General features: G+C 37.2%; 1 protein-coding gene and 1 pseudogene across 3 annotated transcripts; both read left to right on the plus strand.

Moving 5' to 3' along the window:
• The first annotated feature begins 107 nt into the window (after nt 1–107).
• On the plus strand, nt 108–4,546 carry LOC107600171 (26S proteasome non-ATPase regulatory subunit 10-like; annotated as a pseudogene).
• Nucleotides 4,547–11,189: 6,643 nt separating this feature from the next.
• On the plus strand, nt 11,190–19,010 carry xiap (X-linked inhibitor of apoptosis). Of its 3 annotated transcripts, none has more exons than XM_016291952.1 (7): nt 11,190–11,356; nt 15,038–15,821; nt 16,074–16,173; nt 17,513–17,591; nt 17,732–17,768; nt 17,900–18,073; nt 18,314–19,009. In XM_016291952.1, the coding sequence occupies exons 2-7, from the start codon at nt 15,056–15,058 to the stop codon at nt 18,502–18,504; spliced, it is 1,347 nt and encodes a 448-aa protein (XP_016147438.1). In that variant the 5' UTR covers nt 11,190–11,356; nt 15,038–15,055; the 3' UTR covers nt 18,505–19,009. The 3 variants fall into 3 exon arrangements, with proteins under 3 accessions (XP_016147438.1, XP_016147440.1, XP_016147439.1); XM_016291954.1 differs by having other exon boundaries at nt 17,903–18,073; nt 18,314–19,008; XM_016291953.1 differs by lacking the exon at nt 11,190–11,356 and adding an exon at nt 11,688–11,721 and having other exon boundaries at nt 18,314–19,010.
• The last annotated feature ends 3,121 nt before the right edge of the window (nt 19,011–22,131 follow it).

The raw sequence follows: 22,131 nt of genomic DNA on the forward strand, positions 1-22,131 counted from the left end.
AATCAGGTTCCATTCTAAAAGTAAGTTGTTTTATCCAATGAAATTGCAGCTTGTCTGTTTGGGGCGGGGCCATTTAGATTGAATCGTAATACTGGCGTTCCCTAAAGATGGAGGTATAAGAGGTATGAGAGTATCGAATGTAGAAGTCTGTAATTGGGCTTATACTGGGAAGTTTGAAGAACTGGAGAGATGCGTGTTGTCTGACAGCTCACAAGCGACGAGAACAGATCAGGTATGTGGGCAGTGTAGGTGCACATACACAGTTTCAGCATGATGCTATACTGAAGTCTGCATTGATTCAGAAGTTTGATGCAGGACTGCTCTGCACTGGGCTTGTTCAGCTGGACGTGTGGAAATCGTGCAGTTTCTGTTGGATCTTGGAGCTGAAGTGGATCTCAAAGATGATGTGAGTTAGCATTGTGTCATGCTTCAGGCCAGAAGCCCTACGCTGCATCAATTCATGTTATTGTATTTCAAAAGAAACTTTCCTCTCGGTGTTATTACTGATCTCTAATTCATTTAAAGGTGCAGTTCATACATGACATCAGGGTTTTTGTGGTCACATGTCCAGATAGTAGCACTATTGACACGTTGTCATTCACTGCATAACCTCTTGGTGGAGTTCTTTACTCTTTTATGTCATTCCAGGCATGTTGGACTCCTCTCGGCATATTCTGTTACACCAAATACACAAAATAATGATCTTTAAAAAAGCATCATATGACCCCTTTAATATCCAAAGGAGCTCAGTTGAACGCTGTCAACCAGAATGGTTGTACCCCACTGCACTACGCAGCATCGAAAAACCGATAGGAGGTAACTTCAGCGTTTGCCAGCCTTTTTTTTTTTTTTAAATCAGAGTTATATTAAATTTGTACATGAACGTTTTTTTCTGAAAATAATAAAACATTATATATATATATATATAATTTTTTTTATTCTTATGTTAATATACAGGGCTGAAACGATTAGTCAACACTGTTCAGACTGTGTTATTGCAGGTCCTTATTTTAGGTCATATGAGATCAAATAACTATTCAACATAAAGAATATATATATAATAACTCAAGTCAACAATAAAAAATATATATATATATATTTTCTTTTTTTTTATTGTTGACTTGAGTTATTATTATTTTTCAACTAATACGGTTAGTGGTAAAAATAAGTTTGATATAACTGCACTCCAGTAAAGTCATGTGACTCATGTCACCTTTCTTTAGTGAACACTATATGCCAGGGGTGGCAAACTCCAGTCCTGGAGAGCCGCAGCCCTGCAGAGTTCAGCTCAAATCCTAATGAAAACTTACCTGCCTGTAGCTTCCTAGTAACCGTTCAGACCTTGATTAGCTTGTTCAGGTGTGTTTGATTAGGGTTGAAGCAAAACTCTGCAGGGCTGCGGCTCTCCAGGACCGACGTTTGCCACCCCTGCTATATGCAATAGATTCCTTTAAAGTGCAGGACACCGGCCCTCCAGGACCGAGTTTGGGCACCCCTGCTTTAAAGCAAGCAGCTTCACAGTATTAAACATAAAAAAACATGTATATGAATGTGTAGAATATGTATATCTCAATATTTTAAAGAATTACAAAAGCTGAATAATCAATCAAAGCCTACTGATTAATCAGTGAAATAATGATGATTAGTCAATTAATCATTCTAATAATTTTTGATTAATTAATTATCAAAATAATAATTTGTTGCAGCTCCATTAATGCAGTGCAGGAAAATAATTATTTGATCCCCTGCTGTTTTTGTAAGTTTGCCCACATACAAAGAAATTAAGGGTCTATCGTTTTTATGGTAGGTTAATTTTAACGGATAGAGACGGAATATCAACCATAAAACACCTTATAATAAGGTTATACATTGATTTGCATTTCAGTGAGTGAAATAAGTATTTGAATGCCAAGCAAAACATGATTTGGTACTTTGGTGGAGAAACCCTTGTTGGCAAGCTCAGAGGTAAGACGTTTCTTGTAGTTGGTCACCAGGTGTGCACACATCTCAGGAGGGTTTTTGGTTTACTCCTTTTCACAGATCCTCTCTAAAAGGCTGTGTTTCAGTTCTTTTTTTTTAAGCCCTTCACTCGCTAACTTCCCTCCGTCTTGTTTACTCTGATATACGTCATTGCTTATGTTGCGGAACCCTTGCAATGGGCTGAATGGGAACGCCCTAAGCCCTTGATCACTTGGAATCCAAGAGTTGATTTATTTATTCATTTATTTTCCCTTGCAAATTTTTTTCATGCAGCATTCAGTATGTATGTATGGGCTATTTTAGCCCAACTGCCTTGAGTTCATTAACAAGCTCCTCCTGTGTAGCTCTGGGCTGATCCCTCACCTCTCTCATCCTCATCCTTACCCCATGAGGTGAGATCTTGCATGGAGCTCCAGACTGTGGGTGATTGATGGTTAATTTGTGTTTCTTCCATTTCTGAATAATTGCACCAGCAGTTGTCCCCCTCTCACCAAGCCTCTTGCTGATGGTCTTGTAGCCCATTCCAGCCTTGTGCAGATCTACAATCTTCGACAGCTCTTTGTTCTTGCCCATGGTCGTGGGAGAGGTTGGAGTAGAAGATACAGATTGTGTGGACCGGTGTCTTATACACCTAACAAGCTGACATTAGGAGTAACTTCTTAAAGTGACAGGACTAATCTGTGTTCCACATGGGCACATAACCAATCTGTGGGAGCCAGAATTCTTGCTGGTTGTTCGGGAGCAAATTCTTATTTCACTCAATCAAATGCTAATCAATTTATAACCTTTTATGTAATGTGCTTGTTTTTTTTTTATTCTCCCTCTCTGTTAAAATAAACCTACCATAAAAAAATATTTCTTTGTAAGTGGGTGTTAATAAAAATAACAATTGGTCCCTCGATATCTCTTTGCCGCCTTGATACAGGGAGGGCGAGTGAGAGAGAGGAAAAAAGAAAAGGAGGGGTAAAAACATCTAGAACAAATCTCAAGACGGAGAGTGTTTTCTAACAGTTGCCTGCTTTTGTTTAAAATAAACAATGAATACATAGGCCACATGTACAGAAAAACATGGACATATTAGGAATAGACTTTGGCGAAGGATGCTGAACTCGCTTCATAGTTCATCACGAACCCCTTTCACGTTATAGTCCTAGCATTCATGTCCTTATTTGGGCATTTGAACCAAGAAAAGCTAATGCATAGATGTGCGCATGCGTACCTCGAATATGAGTAAGAGATATTAAAACATCATACAAGAGAGAGAGAGAGAACAAATCAGATGGAGGAGGACTGAGAGAGAAAACAACAGAGCAGTACAGGGAGGGAGAGTGAGAGAGAGGAAAAAAGAAAAGGAGGGGTAAAAACATCTAGAACAAATCTCAAGACAGAGAGTGTTTTCTAACAGTGGGCAAACTTGCAAAATCAGCTGGGGATCAAATAATTATTTCACCCACTGTATATTGCCAGCTTTTTTTTTTTTCATTCAGAAACTCTCAAATGAGGAACTTGGGTATTGGATCATGAGATTTCCATTCTCATTAATTCCACTCCCACGTGTGAACGCTCCTAAGTTTTGATGAAAGTGAATTTTTTTTTTCTGGTAGTTCGTTTCATATTTTTTCCTGAAAGTTGTAAACCTATTTATATGAATATTTTCCTATTTGTTTTATAATAATATATTGCCAACACATTAAAAAAAAAAGTTATATTCAATGATTACATTACATCTTTCTAAAAATCATGATATGATATATGAATATTTTCTTGTTCATTTTTTTCTATTAATATTTTGCCAGCTCTTTTTTAACCAGATTTTTAACCAGAAAATGTGGAACTTTTTATATTCGTTTTTTTATTAATATATTGCCAGCTCTCATAGTTAAAAAAAAAATACATTAAATCTTTCTGAAAATTGTGAACATTTATTTTTATATTAATATAAAATTTTTGCAATCATATTGAATAAGAAATATTTTTAAATAAAATAATTAGAATGCATTGTTTTTCTATCTTTTTTTTTTTTTCAACAGATAGCCCAGATTTTGCTGGAAAACGGTGCAGATCCTAATGCGATGGACAAACTGGAATCCACACCTCTACACAGAGCATCTGCCAAGGGCAACTACCGACTCATTCAGCTTCTTTTGAAAGAGAGTGCTTCTACCAACATTCAAGACTCAGAGGGAAACACTCCACTGTGAGTAGAACTACTGTGTAGCAGTGTTACTGTTCTGTACTGGCTCATAATTATATATAAATGCTTCCTCAGAGCAGTTCTGCATGAGCTTCTTATTGTTTTTGCCAGTCATCTTGCATGTGACGAGGAGCGAACGGAGGCTGCAAAACTCCTTGTGGAACATGGTGCCAGCATCTACATTGAGAACAAGGAAAAGATGACTCCTCTACAAGTGGCTAAAGGTGGCCTGGGATCTGTGTTGAAACGGATCGTAGAGGGTTGATGGACCCCGAGCAGAAATGGAGCAATGCACTTAGAGCTGTTAATCAAGCTGCTGTTCAAGTAGGATGAATACTTGTTTATGAGTATTTGAAAGAAACACAGTAAAGGAACTGCTTTATGGTGGAAGTTTTTACAGATGTTTGCTGAAAAGAAGAATGATGTTGTGGTCAACGTTCACTTTTTGGCAGTTTAAAAGCTCACGACTTGATATGTTGGTCACATTTCGTGCATTTTATTGAGTACATGAGTTTTAGATTTACAGATAACATTCTGGTTATTATTACTTCAGCAAAGGATGCTTTATTTCTTTTAAACCTAAAGCTGATTTTGTTATTGGTTAATCACTTAAAATGTAATTTCTAGGTTTGCATCTCTGTGCAAAAATCAAGAATCTGAAAATGTTTTGTGGTTTCCACAAAATTATTAATCAGCACAATTGTTTCTTGAGCAGCAAATTCGAATGATTTCTTAAGGATCATGTGACACTGAAGACTGGAGTAATGATGCTGAAAATTCAGCTTTGCATCACAAGAATTAAAAAATGTTTTACAATATATTCAAATAGAAAACTAAGTCATAAGTCATTTTAAAATGTAATAATATTTCACAATGTTTCTCTTTGTATTTTTGATCACATAGCAGCCTTAGTGAGCATAAGGGGCTTTTAAAAATAAATGGCGACTAACTTTTGAACTGTAGTGTATATTATACAATTAAATGCTGTACATTTATTCTGTCATTCCGCTAGTAGTTTTCACTTTTTCATATTCAATATACTCAAGCTTCTGGCCTTTCTTTTTCTTTTCAAAGAAATATTGGATATGTATTTAAGCAGACTTCCTCTTACTGTTATGGTTTTAGGTTAGTAACAAAGGAACTGCTAACTGAACTCATTTAAAAAAAAAATTAAAATCCTATGAATGCATTTCCTACAATGCCAGTTTCAGCTGCCAGCTTGTCAGCAAAAGTTGCACCATGTAAAATAGGGTAGTGGTGAAGAGAACTTCCCCAGACTATAATCCACTGTTCACCCCAATTCCCCGTGACGATATCGAACAGGGAACATAAAAAACCCATCGCGCGCCGTTCTTACGTTTTAGGCAGTGGTACGCCTCCATTGAAATTGAATGGTGGTTACAACCCTACATTCTAGCTCCAAATCCTGTATCAACCAGTCTCGACATTCTCAACCATTTAGATTATATTTATTCATATAAAAGACACTTGGTTAAGAAACTCACAAATAAGGAACACAAGTGATCATAGGCAGAGGGTAAACCAGCTCCAGGGTAAGGCTAAAAAGCAGGCAAATGTATTAAAGGGGTCATATGATGTTGCTAAAAAGAACATTATTTGGTGTAATGAAATGTGTTTATGTGGTTTAAGGTAAAAGAAAAACACATAATTTTTCACATTCTGTACATTATTGTTTCTCCTCTATGCCCCTCCTTTTTGAAACACGTTGATTTTTACAAAACTCATCGGTCTGAAAAGCGAGGTGTGCTGTGATTTGCCAGCTATCCAGTGCGTTGTGATTGGCCGAATACCTCAAGTGTGTGACGGAAATGTTACGCCCCTACCATGTGATGCCGTGTCCCGGCCGGACCGACGAGACAAAAACATTAAAACCCATTATTAACGAGGCATTCGTTGCATCCAGTGGGGACATAATTACGGATTATAATGACTTATACTGTCCTTTTACGCGTTGCATCGCGCCGTGTAAACATAAAACTCTGTCTGCATTTGTGATTGGAGAAATGACAAACAACAAGCGCTACTCTACACTTCCCAAAACTCACGTTTGAATCATCAGTGGCAAATTCTTTATATATAAAAAACATACTTACAGTCAGAACAGCCGGCATTGTAGTCTACTCTACCAGGATCAAGAAACAGTCCTCCATTAAATGTGCTGCACACATCTGAATATTTTGGTTTAACTGTTCTGGAACAGTGTTGTAAATACAACTTAACCAATGATTTCTAGTCGTGTCCTCTTTTGGAATACCAAACAAAGTAGTTTCGCACACAGCGTCACACACGGCAGCCTTGAGTGAGCGGATTCGACGAAGGAGCATCCGGTGGGCTTGCGGCAACCAGACGTGACGAACCCGGGCTGGACTCTGCTTCGTCCACGGTGAAAGCCGATCCGGCGATCCACAGCGCGAAGTTGATGTATTTCCTCAGCGACCAGCACGGATCAGCTCTAGGCATGACGAAGCAGATATCATCCTCTTTTGGAAGACCAAACAAAGTAGTTTTGCTTTCACAACAAAACACACAGCGTCTTCATGACATTGGGGCAGCAACAACAATACTACAGCAAGAATAAAAGTTACGCCTTCTTTCTTTGCGTGAACATTTGGGCAGCATTATGCAAATCTTCCCACATCGTGACGTAGACATGTGGGGGCGTGTTAGAACGAGCCGTTTTAGGTAGGCGTGGTAGACTCTTAACTTTTATAAAGAATATCTCTTTGGATTTGAGACTTTAGTCTTTGCAACTTTACAGATCTTCTTTATGCACCAAGATCTTCTAACACTTCAAAGAGAAAGGAAAAATTGAAATCGCATCATATGACCCCTTTAAACATCATAAACCTCTTTTTAGGCAAGAACCAGACATGGGTGTCATGTAGGCTAAAAAATGTTTAATGGTACTGAATTTGTATTTAATGTGATTACAATTTAATAAAAACGTTAGAAATTGATAATTATATAACGTTTCCTTTCCAGGGTTATTCAAACAGCGAATAAATGATATATAGAAAGTGACATTATCACTAACTTTGATCTATCGCGAGTTTAAGCACTCTCAAAAAAACAAAACTATCTTTATAAATCACTGAAGCTGTATACACTTTGAAATGAATCTCTTACTTAAATTTTACGTACATCTGCGCTTTGTTGTTTATGATGAGAGAATTCGCAAGAGTCCAGAACGCGCGCGCACTCAACAAAACTGATGAGTTTCAGCGATGACTCATCTGAACGCCTCTGATTGGCCATTGCATTCCTAAGCTCAACAGAATTGTGTGTGATTGGTTAAAATGCGCAATGCTGTAAAAAGGCCTCAAATGAAATACGGTGCAACATGAGCAGATCTTAATTTAATGCCGCAATGGACACTGTCTATTCATATTCACTTTGTTAGCAACAGACGTAATAAATTAAATTTGTCTGTGCAGGGGCATTTTTGTCCATTTTAGTGGCATTTTTGCCCCAAGTCCCCGACTCCCCGTGGCCAGCCTTACACACACAGCCTATGCAAGTGATTGATTAATCGTGAGGATCTAACACTTCCGTTCTCATGGATTCCACCTGTATGAATTCCACTCCCACATATGACCATTCCTAGTTTCTAATGGTATCTCAAAATATCACAGTTTTTCTCTTACTCCGAACTGGTTCAGTCAGTTTGGAAGTTTGAAGTGTATTTACTTTTCTGCTTAGCAATACTGAGATTGAATTATAGCAGAAAGTACATTAAAAGATAAAATTGCAAGAAAAAACATAAAATACAAAAATACCCAAGAAATATAAAAACTAAATTTTCAAAACATATTCAATAATACTACTCCAAAAAATAATAAATGATATTTTGACATATATACATATACGTCTGTCCATACATCCATTCACACACGCACATAAACAAAAAGTTTTGAAACATACAAGTGCAACTGCAAAAAGGACCCTATCCACATTCATTGAACAATGCCAAAAGGAATGGTAGAACTAGCATAACGTTTTGTCCTTGCTTTGAATAATGTCAAATTGCTTTGCTTCCTAAAAGGCCAACCAGTTTTTTTTCGCCCCTGGTTGGTGGAAAAGAACATGTAGAGGATGATCACTCTGGGCCATCTCTTGTATTAATTTGATGGTGACTTGCTCTCTCCGACCTTGTAAATCAGGTAGATGTATTGATGTGTTAGAAAATCTCTCAGTGATTCGTTGTGCTCTCTTTTGCATGCTTTCCAGCAAAGCTGCTTGCTTTTTTGTGCAACCAACTAACAGCACATTTGCATACTCCAGACAGGGTCTGATCAAGGAGCAATACATACTGACTAAATCATCAGCAGAAGCTCCATGTTTTGCAAAAACTGTCAAAAAGTGAAGATGTTGAGAAGCCTTTTTTACACACTTGTCAATGTGATAATTTCCATTTAATTGATTGTCAAGATGATAGCCTAGGTATTTTGACTGTAATACCACAGGAACCTCCTGACCTCCCAGTATGAGTGGTGGTGGTTGTATTGATTATTTTTGCAAAACATATCCTTATTTCGACAGATTTGTTTCCATTTAAGAGCATGTTGTTATTTTGCGGCCAAGTTTCCAAAGCAAGTGCCTCCATTTCCATCTTTTTGTCTGTTTTTATGTCTTTTAACTTTACAGCTCGTGATATACCAATATCATCTGCATAAACTGTGTCCAATGTATCACCAAAAATGACTTCACAGGTTGACATATGAAGTAAAAACAGATATTGTGACACAACTCCACCTTGGGGAACCCCTGATGCCACAACTTTCCATGCTCTACCGTTTACAACCACCCTTTGTCGTCTTCCTGTTGTGTAGCTAAACAACCAAGCCAACAACTGTGAACAGAGGTTAAGTGTTGTTAAATGCTGAAAAAGCCTTGCATGTTCGACTCGATCAAATGCTTTTGACATGTCTTCCAATAACACACGGACCCTAGTTGGTTGTTGAGAGTCTCCCTTAGCCATGTGTGTATATTCTTAACCAGAGCATTCATCGTGCTGTGTTTAGGCAGATAGCTTGCATTCTTTCAGAACTGTTGGCATACGTTTCTTCAACACAAACCTCTCTTGCATTTTACCAATGCAAGAAGGAAATAATAAATAATAATAATAAGGAAATTGGTCTCCTGTCAGAACCTTTGGGACTGGGCATATATTAGCTTCTTTCCATGCAGTTGATAGAATACCATTGGTTGTTGAGAGTCTCCCTTAGCCATGTGTGTATATTCTTAACCAGAGCATTCATCGTGCTGTGTTTAGGCAGATAGCTTGCATTCTTTCAGAACTGTTGGCATACGTTTCTTCAACACAAACCTCTCTTGCATTTTACCAATGCAAGAAGGAAATAATAAATAATAATAAGGAAATTGGTCTCCTGTCAGATTTTGCATTCGCAACCTTTGGGACTGGGCATATATTAGCTTCTTTCCATGCAGTTGATAGAATACCCACTTGATATGAGGTATTGATCAGATGTGCTATGACTGGTGCCAGGTCTTCTGCGTGATTCTTGAGAAGCCATGGAGGTATATCCTCAGGGTTACATGCTTTCCGTGTATTTAATTTTATCTGTCCTATACTGCACAGTTCATGCGTTTTTGTTGGTTTGGCCAAAGGAAAAATCACACACGTCTTATCACTAGTCCAAGCCTCGGCAAAAAAACCTCTGCCTTTGCCACATGATCTCGATTCACATTATAGAGTTTTATCTCAGTTCTATTAGTTTTAATAGAACTGAGATAAACACATGATAGAACATATGTGCCACATATGAATATGCATGAAGGCCCTTCCATTAGTTAGGTTTCAGGTTCCACTAATGCTTTCAAATAAAATGTATACGCTTTTGAATGTGGAAATGTTGCTGCGTGCAAGTTTCTAGTTACGTAACTGAAACAGTATATGCATACCGTAAAAGTGAAATGTGAATGGCTATGACAAAAATGTGGTCTTGTGTCACCAGCCTACATGTACTCATTTCTGATTTTAGTGAATGTGCAAATAGTGCCTTGTAGAAAGTACATAATGCATGCAGAGTTCCTACACATTTTCAAAATCCCATACTTTTCCCGACCAAATTATTAAGGGTGTAATAATTAATGGAACATTTCACAATATTGAATTCACAATTTAATACTCTTACAATACTAAACTAGTGTTGTCACAGTACCAATATTCAGTAGTTGGCACCAGTAAAACTCCAGTTACAATCAATGAAGATGTCTACACTGCACAATGAATTTCTTATTTACATTGTGTTAAGTATAATGGATGGATTCACGAGAACCCTACTGTGAGCGTTGAATAAAAAATGTGGAGTTTCGAGCAGTACATAGCCTTTGAAAAACCGGATTGACCCGATACTCTGTACCACCGGTCCTGCAGAATGGCTGGTATCGTTACATTAGGAAAATCTCAGTACTGACTTGGTACCGAAGTACTACTGGATCTTTTGACAACACTACAAAAATGTCTGAATTACATGCACATTGTTTCTTTAATTACAAAAAAGTACTTTTCATTGCATTGATGATTAATCAGGAATGGAATTAAACTTAAAATCGGCCAAGCACAGGGCAATGGTGCCATCTGAATAAAAACATAATTCTACTCAGCTGGAAATGTGTGATTATGTTTGATATGCTTTCAACCTTTCATGAAAAATACTCTGTTTGTATGATATTTAGGGGATAATGAAAAATGTGGTGGGCTTTCTTATAACACGATAGAAAAATCCCTGCAAGCGGGTAGAGAAAGCGAAATCAAATTGCCAAATTTCCGAACCACTGTCCACTTTCATGACGAAAATTACGAATCTTACTATTGCAAAGGTTTAGCTCATGAATATTAAATTAATCATTTTAAGGTTGCTTGGAATTTGTACTGGAGAGCCCCGCTTTATTTAATATTCATGAAACAGCACCAGCCAATAAGATATACGGACGTCACATTACTTAATTAATATTCATGTTCCAGGTCTTCGCCCATAGTAAATTCCAGTTTGGGTGTCACAACACGACGTATTTAAATGTTTTCCACCCTCTGCGTTGCTTAGTGTTCGTTTATTTGCTTCGTCCAAGGGCAGAACGGAGAGAAGCTTGTCGTCTTTCAAGTACTGAAGTTGATAATAACGCGTTTCCTCACCGAAGGTAAGCAGACGTAAAGGTTTATAGCATCGCGGACTGTTAGCTAAAGCTAACGCTAGTGCGCTGTATTTAATCCTAACTGCCTGATAGTCAGGTTAAGGTCAAAGTCCGACTGTGCTCTCTGATGCGGCCTCCTTTTGAATGTTTTGCCTGCCTTCATCGTGCTGATGTTTATCGCAAATGGAGAAAAGTGAAAGCTTTCCAATCCAGTGTGTAGCACACGGCCTGTCAAACCGAAACCGTTGAGTGCCATGAGGTACACATGCAGATCTTTGCTGTTAGTAACCCTCCTTTTACAGCGTAAATGTCCCTGGACCACAAAACCAAAGAGTCCCTGAAGTTGATAATAACGCGTTTCCTCACCGAAGGTAAGCAGACGTAAAGGTTTATAGCATCGCGGACTGTTAGCTAAAGCTAACGCTAGTGCGCTGTATTTAATCCTAACTGCCTGATAGTCAGGTTAAGGTCAAAGTCCGACTGTGCTCTCTGATGCGGCCTCCTTTTGAATGTTTTGCCTGCCTTCATCGTGCTGATGTTTATCGCAAATGGAGAAAAGTGAAAGCTTTCCAATCCAGTGTGTAGCACACGGCCTGTCAAACCGAAACCGTTGAGTGCCATGAGGTACACATGCAGATCTTTGCTGTTAGTAACCCTCCTTTTACAGCGTAAGCTTGTATATATATATATGTCCCTGGACCACAAAACCAAAGAGTCAATTTTTTTAAAATTGAGATTTATACATAATCTGAAAGCTGAATAAATACGCTTTCTATTGATGTATGTTTGTTAGGATGGGACAATATTTGGCTGAGATGCAACTAAAATGAAAATCTGGAATCTGAGGGTGAAAAAAAAAATTGGCTTTAAATTTGTCCAAATGAAGTTCTTAGCAATGCATATTACTAATACAAAATTAAGTTTTGATATATTTACTGTAGGAAATTTACAAAATATCTTATGTAGTAGTATTAGTGTGTGTGTGTTTGGATGTATACAATGCATTTGTTGTAAAAAAAAAAAAAATGTATCCCTTCTGTCATTAGCAGGGAAAACAGAAAAAAAAATCCCTTGTCTTTGTGTGAAATATTAACAGGGCAGGTTGAGCATCGTGAAAGCTCCTTATTATATTATGGAGATTGTATTTATATGTTATGATATGTCGTACATTAGATTTAAAGAAAGTCGTAATTTAGGATGGAAAGTTATTTCAATGCTTCTTAAGTGTAATTTACTAATGCCAAGCTATAAAATGACATTAGCAGAATAAAAAGTCCTGCAAGTTTCCTAGAAACTTATTGATGTATGTTTGTTAGGATGGGACAATATTTGGCTGAGATGCAACTAAAATGAAAATCTGGAATCTGAGGGTGAAAAAAAAAATTGGCTTTAAATTTGTCCAAATGAAGTTCTTAGCAATGCATATTACTAATACAAAATTAAGTTTTGATATATTTACTGTAGGAAATTTACAAAATATCTTATGTAGTAGTATTAGTGTGTGTGTGTTTGGATGTATACAATGCATTTGTTGTAAAAAAAAAAAATGTATCCCTTCTGTCATTAGCAGGGAAAACAGAAAAAAACCCTTGCCTTTGTGTGAAATATTATCAGGGCAGGTTGAGCATCGTGAAAGCTCCTTATTATATTATGGAGATTGTATTTATATGTTATGATATGTCGTACATTAGATTTAAAGAAAGTCGTAATTTAGGATGGAAAGTTATTTCAATGCTTCTTAAGTGTAATTTACTAATGCCAAGCTATAAAATGACATTAGCAGAATAAAAAGTCCTGCAAGTTTCCTAGAAACTTTGGGTAGGTCACAGGGTTGCCAGGTTTTAAAAACAAACCTGTCTGTTACTCAAAACTAGCCCAACCGCGTTTCGAGGGGGTCCCCCGATAAAAATCGTTTTCGGGTAGTAAAATTCCAGGGGTTTTTTTCTTTTTCGGTCGGGGTTCCCCTCGCATTCCAGGGGCTAGATATCACGTTATTGCTGTCGCTTCATCCCGCAGACATGAAAACAGCCAGCGGAAATACCCCAGTTGGCAACACTGGGGCAGGACATCTTTTGCGTAGAAAGGTACGATAATATGATTGATTGTCAAGAGCTGTCGACATGAGGCCCAGTCATTCCACTTGTTACAGTTAAAGTTACAGAAGACATTTAATTTGTAATGTCCATGATGTACAACCACATGATTAAGCTATGTCTATGTCAGTGTAGTCGGGCCAGATGAAGCGGTTTCTAAATGTTCTTGAGCAGTGGGAAGCAAGATGTTAAATCCTGTCTGTTACTCAAAACTAGCCCAACCGCGTTTCGAGGGGGTCCCCCGATAAAAATCGTTTTCGGGTAGTAAAATTCCAGGGGTTTTTTTTCTTTTTCGGTCGGGGTTCCCCTCGCATTCCAGGGGCTAGATATCACGTTATTGCTGTCGCTTCATCCCGCAGACATGAAAACAGCCAGCGGAAATACCCCAGTTGGCAACACTGGGGCAGGACATCTTTTGCGTAGAAAGGTACGATAATATGATTGATTGTCAAGAGCTGTCGACATGAGGCCCATTCATTCCACTTGTTACAGTTAAAGTTACAGAAGACATTTAATTTGTAATGTCCATGATGTACAACCACATGATTAAGCTATGTCTATGTCAGTGTAGTCGGGCCAGATGAAGCGGTTTCTAAATGTTCTTGAGCAGTGGGAAGCAGGCAGGGTGGATGTTAAATTTGAATCACGCAACACATGCTGGAGGCGCTGTTCGCATGTGACTGACAACGCCTCTGACTCTTAAAGTGACAGCAACTCTGAACAACTCCCGGATAGCATTTTTGGATTCTTTTAAAAACATTCCTAGCGTTGCATTCCTAGTTCAGGACCGTAGAAATCCATCGAGTGTGTGTCAGTGCTGGATATGAATCATGCACAAACCTGTGTGAACCAAACACACGCAGGCGGTTTCACGGAAGCTGTGGAATGTTCTGATCAGCCCATCAGGTTCACTATGACCGTTGTCGTGGAAATGACACATGACCTCCTCCTTAAGTGTTTCTAAACGAGATAATGATTTTGAAAACTTTGCAATAATTACACAACAGCCAGTATTACTGCTCAAACTTGTCTGATCTTATTGATCTGAGCAAGCACGTCAGCAAACTAACAGCCAGCCTTAACAATTTATTGGTTATATTTTTGTTGGTGGTGTTCTATTTTCTTTAGAAGGTGTGGCATATTTTTTTATTATTTGTTTTTTATGAAATGTCTACTATGAACTGCATTTATTTGATGATAAACGGCAGTAATATTGTGAAATATTACAATTAAATTTTTAAAATGTAATTTCTGCCTGTGATTCAAAGCTGAATTTTCAGCATCATTACGAAAGTCTTCAGTGTCACATGATCCTTCAGAAATCATTCTAATATGCTGGTTTGTTGCTCAAGAAACATTTCTTATTATTAATGTTGAAAACATTGAGCAACGAATCAGTATATTAGAATGATTTCTGAAGGATCATGTGACACTGTTATATGATTTTTACAGTATTGCCGTTCTACTGTATTTTTCATCAAATAAATGTAGCCTTTGTCAGCATAAGAGACTTATTTCTTAATTATTCCAACCTTTTGACTGCTAATGCTAATATTTGTATTTAATTGACACTGTTTTTTCTTTTTTTTAACAGACATTGTTACAAGCAATAATGGCACGCTCAAGTCAAGATGGTGAAATTGAAGCTGATGATGCATGGTCATCCATGCCTAATCGTGTGAGTTCCTTCCAGCACTTCCCCCGTACTGAAGAATTTTCAGCCGAGCGCCTGGCCCGGGCAGGCTTTTATTTTACAGGTCAGGCAGACCAGGTGCGCTGTTTTAGCTGCCATGCGACAGTGGAGGACTGGAACAGAGGGGATACCCCACTGATGAGACATCAGCAAGCATCTCCCAGCTGCAAGTTCCTCAGCTGTGCTCATGGTTTGAGAGCCTCCGACCTCATTCGAAGCCCTGCTTACAACGAAGAGGCCGAAGCCATGGAGTTCCAGCTCCGCACGGGAGAGGTGGTGGATCAGACCATTTATCCCAATGTGCCACACATGAAGAGCGAGGAAGCTCGGCTGAATACTTTCAGTGAGTGGCCTGCAGACGCTCCAGTTCAACCCGAAGACCTGGCGGCAGCAGGGATGTATTTCTTAGGACCATATGACACCGTGAGGTGCTTCTGTTGTGGGCAGCAGCTGGCAGGATGGGAGCCAGGCGATGAAGCCTGGGGTGAACATGCAAAGCACTACCCAAACTGCTTCTTCATCTTGGGCCACGATGTGGGCAATGTGCCTCTGACAACACCTAGTCCCAGGGTGAATGGTCAGAGAGCCTCTTTGGAGACTTTTGAGGAGCGTCTTGAAAGCTTCAGAGGCAGACAGCATCCCATAGACCCTGAGAGACTGGCCAGAGCTGGTTTCTACAGCAGTGGTAACTACTGTTATGTTTCTCCAAGCTTATTCAGTTATTTATACCGGATAAACTAATTATCTCTCATATAGCATGTATGTATGTATGTATGTATGTGTGTGTATATATATATATATGTATATATGTATGCATGCATACACACAGAAAGTGTTAAAATGCTAACTTGTTTCCAGGTTTTGGCTTTTAAAAATGTCATCCTTGCAACTTTGTTGGAAGACAGTGAACAAACTGTTGTGGTGTTTGGTCATATAGGAGAACAGGACCGTGTGCTCTGCTTCAGATGTGGAGGAGGACTGAAGGGGTGGAGGCCTGATGAAGACCCTTGGGAGCAGCATGCCAGGCACTATCCAGGGTGAATTGTTTTTTCGTATACATTGAAACATTGAGGTACATTTGCATGTTCACTGCAGAATTTAACTTAATATTCAGACTGCTCTATTGCATACAGTGACTGTATGAATGTGAATGTTGTTACAGCAGAATAAGTAGAATAGAATAATTCTATACAATTTTATAGTGTTGTATTACGCATAAAAATGTTCTGTATTTTGTTCTGTATTTGACCGAAGACCATGAGTGTGACAATTTATTTTATGACCACTTAGCTTTTTCGAATCATGCCCTGGATTTTTTTTGTGTTCACATACCAAGTGCCATAAAAGTCACCAAGTTTCGTACCATTCTGGTGAAGCTACGATTCTTAAAAATTCAAAATGTAAAATTCTCCGGTCAGAAATGACCGAAGACCATACAAGGGTTAAGGAAAATATTTTAAGACTGAAAAATTATACACAGATATATATATATATATATATATATATATATATATATATATAAAAAACACTTAATACACCTTTTTACCTTTATTTATATATATAAAGGTAAAACACTAAACTATGAATCAGTCATTTAAATGTGAATTTGGGCATATATAATGTACAAGAATTATTTTAGTATCATTGATCTACTATTTTTGTTAATGTTTTAAATTACATTTTATGAAAATAGCCTTGTTGCTGGCATGGTGTTAAAAAGTGAATAAATACATTTATATTTTCAATTTCATTTTAGTTAAGCATTTTTAGTAATTTTGCGTTTTTGTGATTTTTTTTTTTTGTCTATATAGTTTTTATTTTTACATTCATTTTTAGTTTAGTACTTCAAGTTAAACTAAACTAAAATTAGTTTTTAATATTTTTCTTTAAGCTTCATTTTTGTCACGTAACAATTTTTTAATGTTTTTAGTTGATGATAATATCCATTTTCATACTCTACATAATAGGGTTTTGATTTTAAGATTCACTAAAGATAGCATTTTAAGTATTAATCAATTATTTGTTTCAATTAACTTTGTGTACATTAATATCCAATATCAACCGAAACAGACTAATTATAGACCCTAATATTATCTGATAACTTGAGCTGGTACTACTGATATATTGTGTGTCCCTAAAGAAAATCGCTTCATACAGTGTGAGGAATGGACTAAAGTTGAAGTCATTCTGAATTCATACTTTAAAAATCTTGCCTTTTGATTGAACTGTCCTTAATCCTTCCTGATACCTAAATATAAAAACTATCAAATCTATAATATTTATCAGTAAAATTGTAATATTGATCATGTGAGGCAAGCATTAACCATGGTGAAAAATGTGGTGTCTAATTGTGAAAGTATTATAATTGACCCCCAGCTGCAGTTTCCTTCTGGCAGAAAAAGGAGGAGAATATGTCAACAGCGTGCAGCTGAGAAATCCAAAAGGAGACCATTCAGTGAGTCATTGCTTTACACAATTATGTGTACTTAACAATGTGTTGAATGGATAGAATTAATAATAAACACAATCCTTTTATTCCGATATAAATAGTGTGCGCTATATGTAGTCTTACATGTTTGTAATTTGCCGTTACAGAGATCAAGTCAGAATGGCTTTTCAAGTCACGAGGAAGGTAAGCTTTTCTGGGGTTTATTTACTTTCAAATCCAATGAAGCCATAATCATAGTTTTTATAACTGCTGTCTGCAATATCTTTGGAAACATCCCGTCTTCTCAAGATATTTGATTTCTACTTTGTGTTCAGCAGCACAGAAAGTCCTCCAGTCAAAGATTGCACAAAAGGCTGTAGATATGGGTTTTGACCCCATCAAAGTGGAGCGCAGCATTCTGCAGAAACTACGTCAGAACACTGAGGGTTATGCTTCGGTAGAGGCCCTTATTCAAGACCTCAGTGCCAGTATCATACCCGAGAAAGCTGGCAAGTTCTTTTTCTTTTTGAAAGTCTGATTTGTATGCAAGGTACTTTTTAATTTAAATGTATTAAGTGAATTCCAACATTTTTTATATATATATAAACGTAAAGATATATGGAGATTGACTGATTGACAGCTTTCAAACTTCATAAAATAAGATAAATATAATTAAATAAATAAGCAGAGAATCACTGTGTTTTGATGTTGTTTTAATGTTACGTTTGTTTCTTTCATATTTTCTACAGAGGACCCCATGACGAAACTTGAGAACCTCCAGAGGGAGAAACTGTGTAAAGTCTGCATGGACAGTGACATTAACATTGTCTTCATTCCATGTGGACACCTGGTCACCTGTCAGAAATGCTCAGAACCCCTGAACAAGTGTCCCATCTGCTGTGCCGCCATCACGCAGAAGATCAAGACCTACAATGCCTAGAAAAAAAAAAAGCTGATGCTTATTGAAAGTGGCAGAATGTAATCATTCCTAATATTGCACATAGATGTGTAAAATTTAAGCTGTGTATATATATGTAGATGTACTAAACTATGATAAAATTATATTTTTATTTTTTCATTAAGATTTCAAAATAACAAGCTGTACATAGATGTGTTTGGTTTTGATGAAGGCAGAGGGACACACTACGTAATTTAGAATACTACGTATTGCAGAATACGACATCTTGAATCCTTTTAGCTGCTTCCCCCAAATACAGTCTCGGATTCATGTTAATCACCATAGTGCCTTTATGTGGACTACTTTTTATGAACATTTTCATTGTTTAATATTTTGACAATCATGTTTTACACCTTATATTTGATCTTTAATTTATTTCGTATAAACTAATTGCTTGAGACTTTTAATCAAGGTTAATTTAAACTTCACCAGTCCAAATTAGTTTTTCTTCCGATACTTTTCTGTTGTTGTAATTCCTTTTTAATAATTTTTTTTTCATCCATTGCAATGACAATAAAATTGGACTTCACAGTGGATCTTTTCTCTTCGGTTTCATCGGTCAGTTTTAAAATTCATAAACTGGAAAGTGAGGCTAAAAGCTGTTATGCTTACAGCAGAACACAATTCTTGTCATAATTTCTGCCTGTTTACCAATTCATGTATTTCACTTTATACATTTCATTATATTGTGTTATGTTTTATGGGGTTAGTAAGTGCTTCTAAACAGCATGTGGCTGTCAGATTAGTTTTTTTTTTTTAATCATTAAAAATGCGTTTATATAAATGTATGTTATAATAGCTTGCACATTTTTTTAAAGCTACATGAAATATCTGAAAGAAAGAGCTTTATAAAATGTCCCCACAAAAATAAAATCTAGAGGCAAATATTGGCCCTAACAGTGTTGGGGAAAGTAACTTTTAAAAGTAATGCGTTACAATACTGTGTTACTCCATAAAAAAGTAACTAATTACATAGTTACTTTTTATGGAAAGTAATGCATTACGTTACTTTTTAAATCTGGACAGGGCTTGTTTGTTTTTAAAATAAAAAAAAGTTTTATTTTTGGCAAATATAAAAGCCTTTTCACACCAAAAGTGAACTGAATAAGCCTCAGGCTGAAGGAAATGTACATTTACATCCGTACAGTAGAATACAGAAGAAGAAATTTCAACACACTTCAGCAATAAAAAAAGACACGTTTGTGTAATTTGTGCTGATTAGTACGGTTGAACTGGATCATCGAAGGTCAGAAGCAAAGACATTGGTTAATAGAATGGGATTAAATACATAAAGAATATTTGTGTCGTTTAACATTTAATTATTGCAGGTTTGTGTCAGATTCAGAGTTGCATTATTTTTATTCATTTTGAGGAATACTGAATCTGTGTGTTTTTTTTGTTGTGAGTTTAATTAATGCATATTCATATTTATTTTAGAACAACATTAACATCTGATTTCTCTCAACATGGGGACAGGAGAGCTGTCAATCTACATTGAAAAAAAAAAAAGTGACAGATATTCTCTTGTAAATTAAAAAGTAATGCGTTACTTTACTAGTTACTTGAAAAAAGTAATCCGAGTATGTAACTCGCGTTACTTGTAATGCGTTACCCCCAACACTGGCCCCTAAGAATAAAATAGATCATTTCTGACACTAGCGTCTATTGCACTGAGCAATTTGCACCTAAAGGCCTCGACCACTAAATGTCAGTCTCGAGCTCACCGCTGCAGTCCCCCCACTGTCCACCAGGTGGCAGCTCTACACCGGCAGTTTCTCTCTGAGTGATCGGAACAACAAACCGAACGGAGCAAGCGGGGTAAGAGCGTGTCCAAAACCGCCTCTGACCGCCACTTTCAAACTACATCCGTGAAATAGCCGCGAATGCGCACTTTAAAGCCACTGGAGTCCATCTAGCGCTTCAAGAAGTCACGAAGACGTGTTACTCCCTTATATGGGCACAGAGGTAGACGTGAAGCTCCGGCGCTCGGAGATGTTTCCTGGAAACGGTGGAAGCTGGCTAGCCAATCAGCAAGGAAGCAGCGCGATATGACGGACTCAGAGAGCCACGCCCACTTGTTTTCTTCCTGAACCGCGGGCACAGCTCAGAACAGCCCCTGTCACTTTCATTGCCCTGTAATTCTCCACACTCGTGCTGTTGTTTTGATGTAGTGGCATTTTTCAATATTTCCACAATGCTGTCTGACTAAACGAGTGCATTTATGATAAAGGCGCCAAACCTGCTAAATCATTGATGAGAATACTTTTGTTGTCAACACCGATGCCATCTGCTCTTCAGTGTTCTGCTGCTTTGCCTTCATCTCAAAGTGACTTGTAAGAAAGGAAGTAGCATTTCAGGAACGGCCTAATAAAGTACTTTTAGTTATATTTTTAAATCCAGTGAGGTGTAAACTGATTTATTTATTTATTTAGGTCCTCTGTGCAAGGATAAATGAAAAGTAAAACTCCTACATCTAATTATATTTTTGTTGTAGGATTCCTGCTGCCACATGTTAATGAAATTACAGTATTTTGGCAACTTTATTGTAAACGTATGCATTTAACAAACAGAAAACAAACAAACATGCTTTTATATTCTGAATATTTAAATGTAACAAACAAACGTCAACTGTATAGAATTAATATTCATTTTTCTTGCAGTTTACCTCAATGCATCTGAAACACTTTACAGTACATGCCATTTTGTGGGGAAATCTTAATTTTATAACTCATAATAACATCCAGCAAATAGTGTATCTGTATTAGCCGTTTTACTCTCTCTCACTGATACATTTCAACCCACATCTGCCTTTTTGGGGGGAAAACGTTTTATAACTCATGCCTAATGTTTAGGGAAATAATGTATACAGTGCAATTTTTTGACATCGAAACAATTTTCAGCATGAATAAAATAACTTTTCATGTGTACCTCTAAACCACAGGCATTTCTGAATATATAGTCAAATGCCACAAATTATGCAGAATGATAGGCAGAGGTGGAAGCACCACTTCACAAGATTTAGCATTTATCAGAGGAATTCTCCGTCCATTCATATTGATTGTTCATTTTATGCTTTCTTAAAGGTTTCATCCCACTTTATATTTGGTGGCCTTGTTACATTTAAATTAATAATTTGATACATTGCACTTATTGTGTACTTGCATGTTTTTGCATTGTACTTATATTTTTAAAATACCTGCATGTAATTACATCTGTAATTAATTTCTCTAGTTACATTTATAATTACACTGTGCTGAGTTGACCCATCCCCATCCCCTACACCTTAAAGGGGTCATATGATGCTTTTTTTAAAGATCATTATTTTGTGTGTTTGGTGTAACAGAATATGTTGACATGCTTTAATGTTCAAAAAACACATTATTTTTCAAATACTGTACATTATTGTAGGTCCTATATGCCCTGCCTCTCTCAAACGCGTAGTTTTCTACAAAGTCCCTCCTTCCGACAAGCGCGGTCTGCTCTGATTGGCCAGCTGACCCAGTGCATTGTGATTGGCCGAACACCGCAAGCACTCGTCGGAAATGTAACGCCCCTTACCATAATCGCGAGCTTCATCTTTCAAAATAAATGTAAAGACAGAGCCTGAAA

The sequence above is a fragment of the Sinocyclocheilus grahami genome, unplaced genomic scaffold (assembly GCF_001515645.1).
Source record: "Sinocyclocheilus grahami isolate Dianchi unplaced genomic scaffold, SAMN03320097.WGS_v1.1 scaffold279.1, whole genome shotgun sequence".
In the NCBI taxonomy this organism is placed as follows: Eukaryota; Metazoa; Chordata; class Actinopteri; order Cypriniformes; family Cyprinidae; genus Sinocyclocheilus; species Sinocyclocheilus grahami.

Bases quoted from the DNA above. Each gene is read 5' to 3' on its own strand.
- xiap (XM_016291952.1), top strand. From the start codon at position 15,056: ATGGCACGCTCAAGTCAAGATGGTGAAATTGAAGCTGATGATGCATGG. The intron at 17,592-17,731 runs GTGAGTCATTGC...TTGCCGTTACAG, and splicing joins ATCCAAAAGGAGACCATTCA to AGATCAAGTCAGAATGGCTT. The intron at 18,074-18,313 runs GCAAGTTCTTTT...TATTTTCTACAG, and splicing joins TATCATACCCGAGAAAGCTG to AGGACCCCATGACGAAACTT.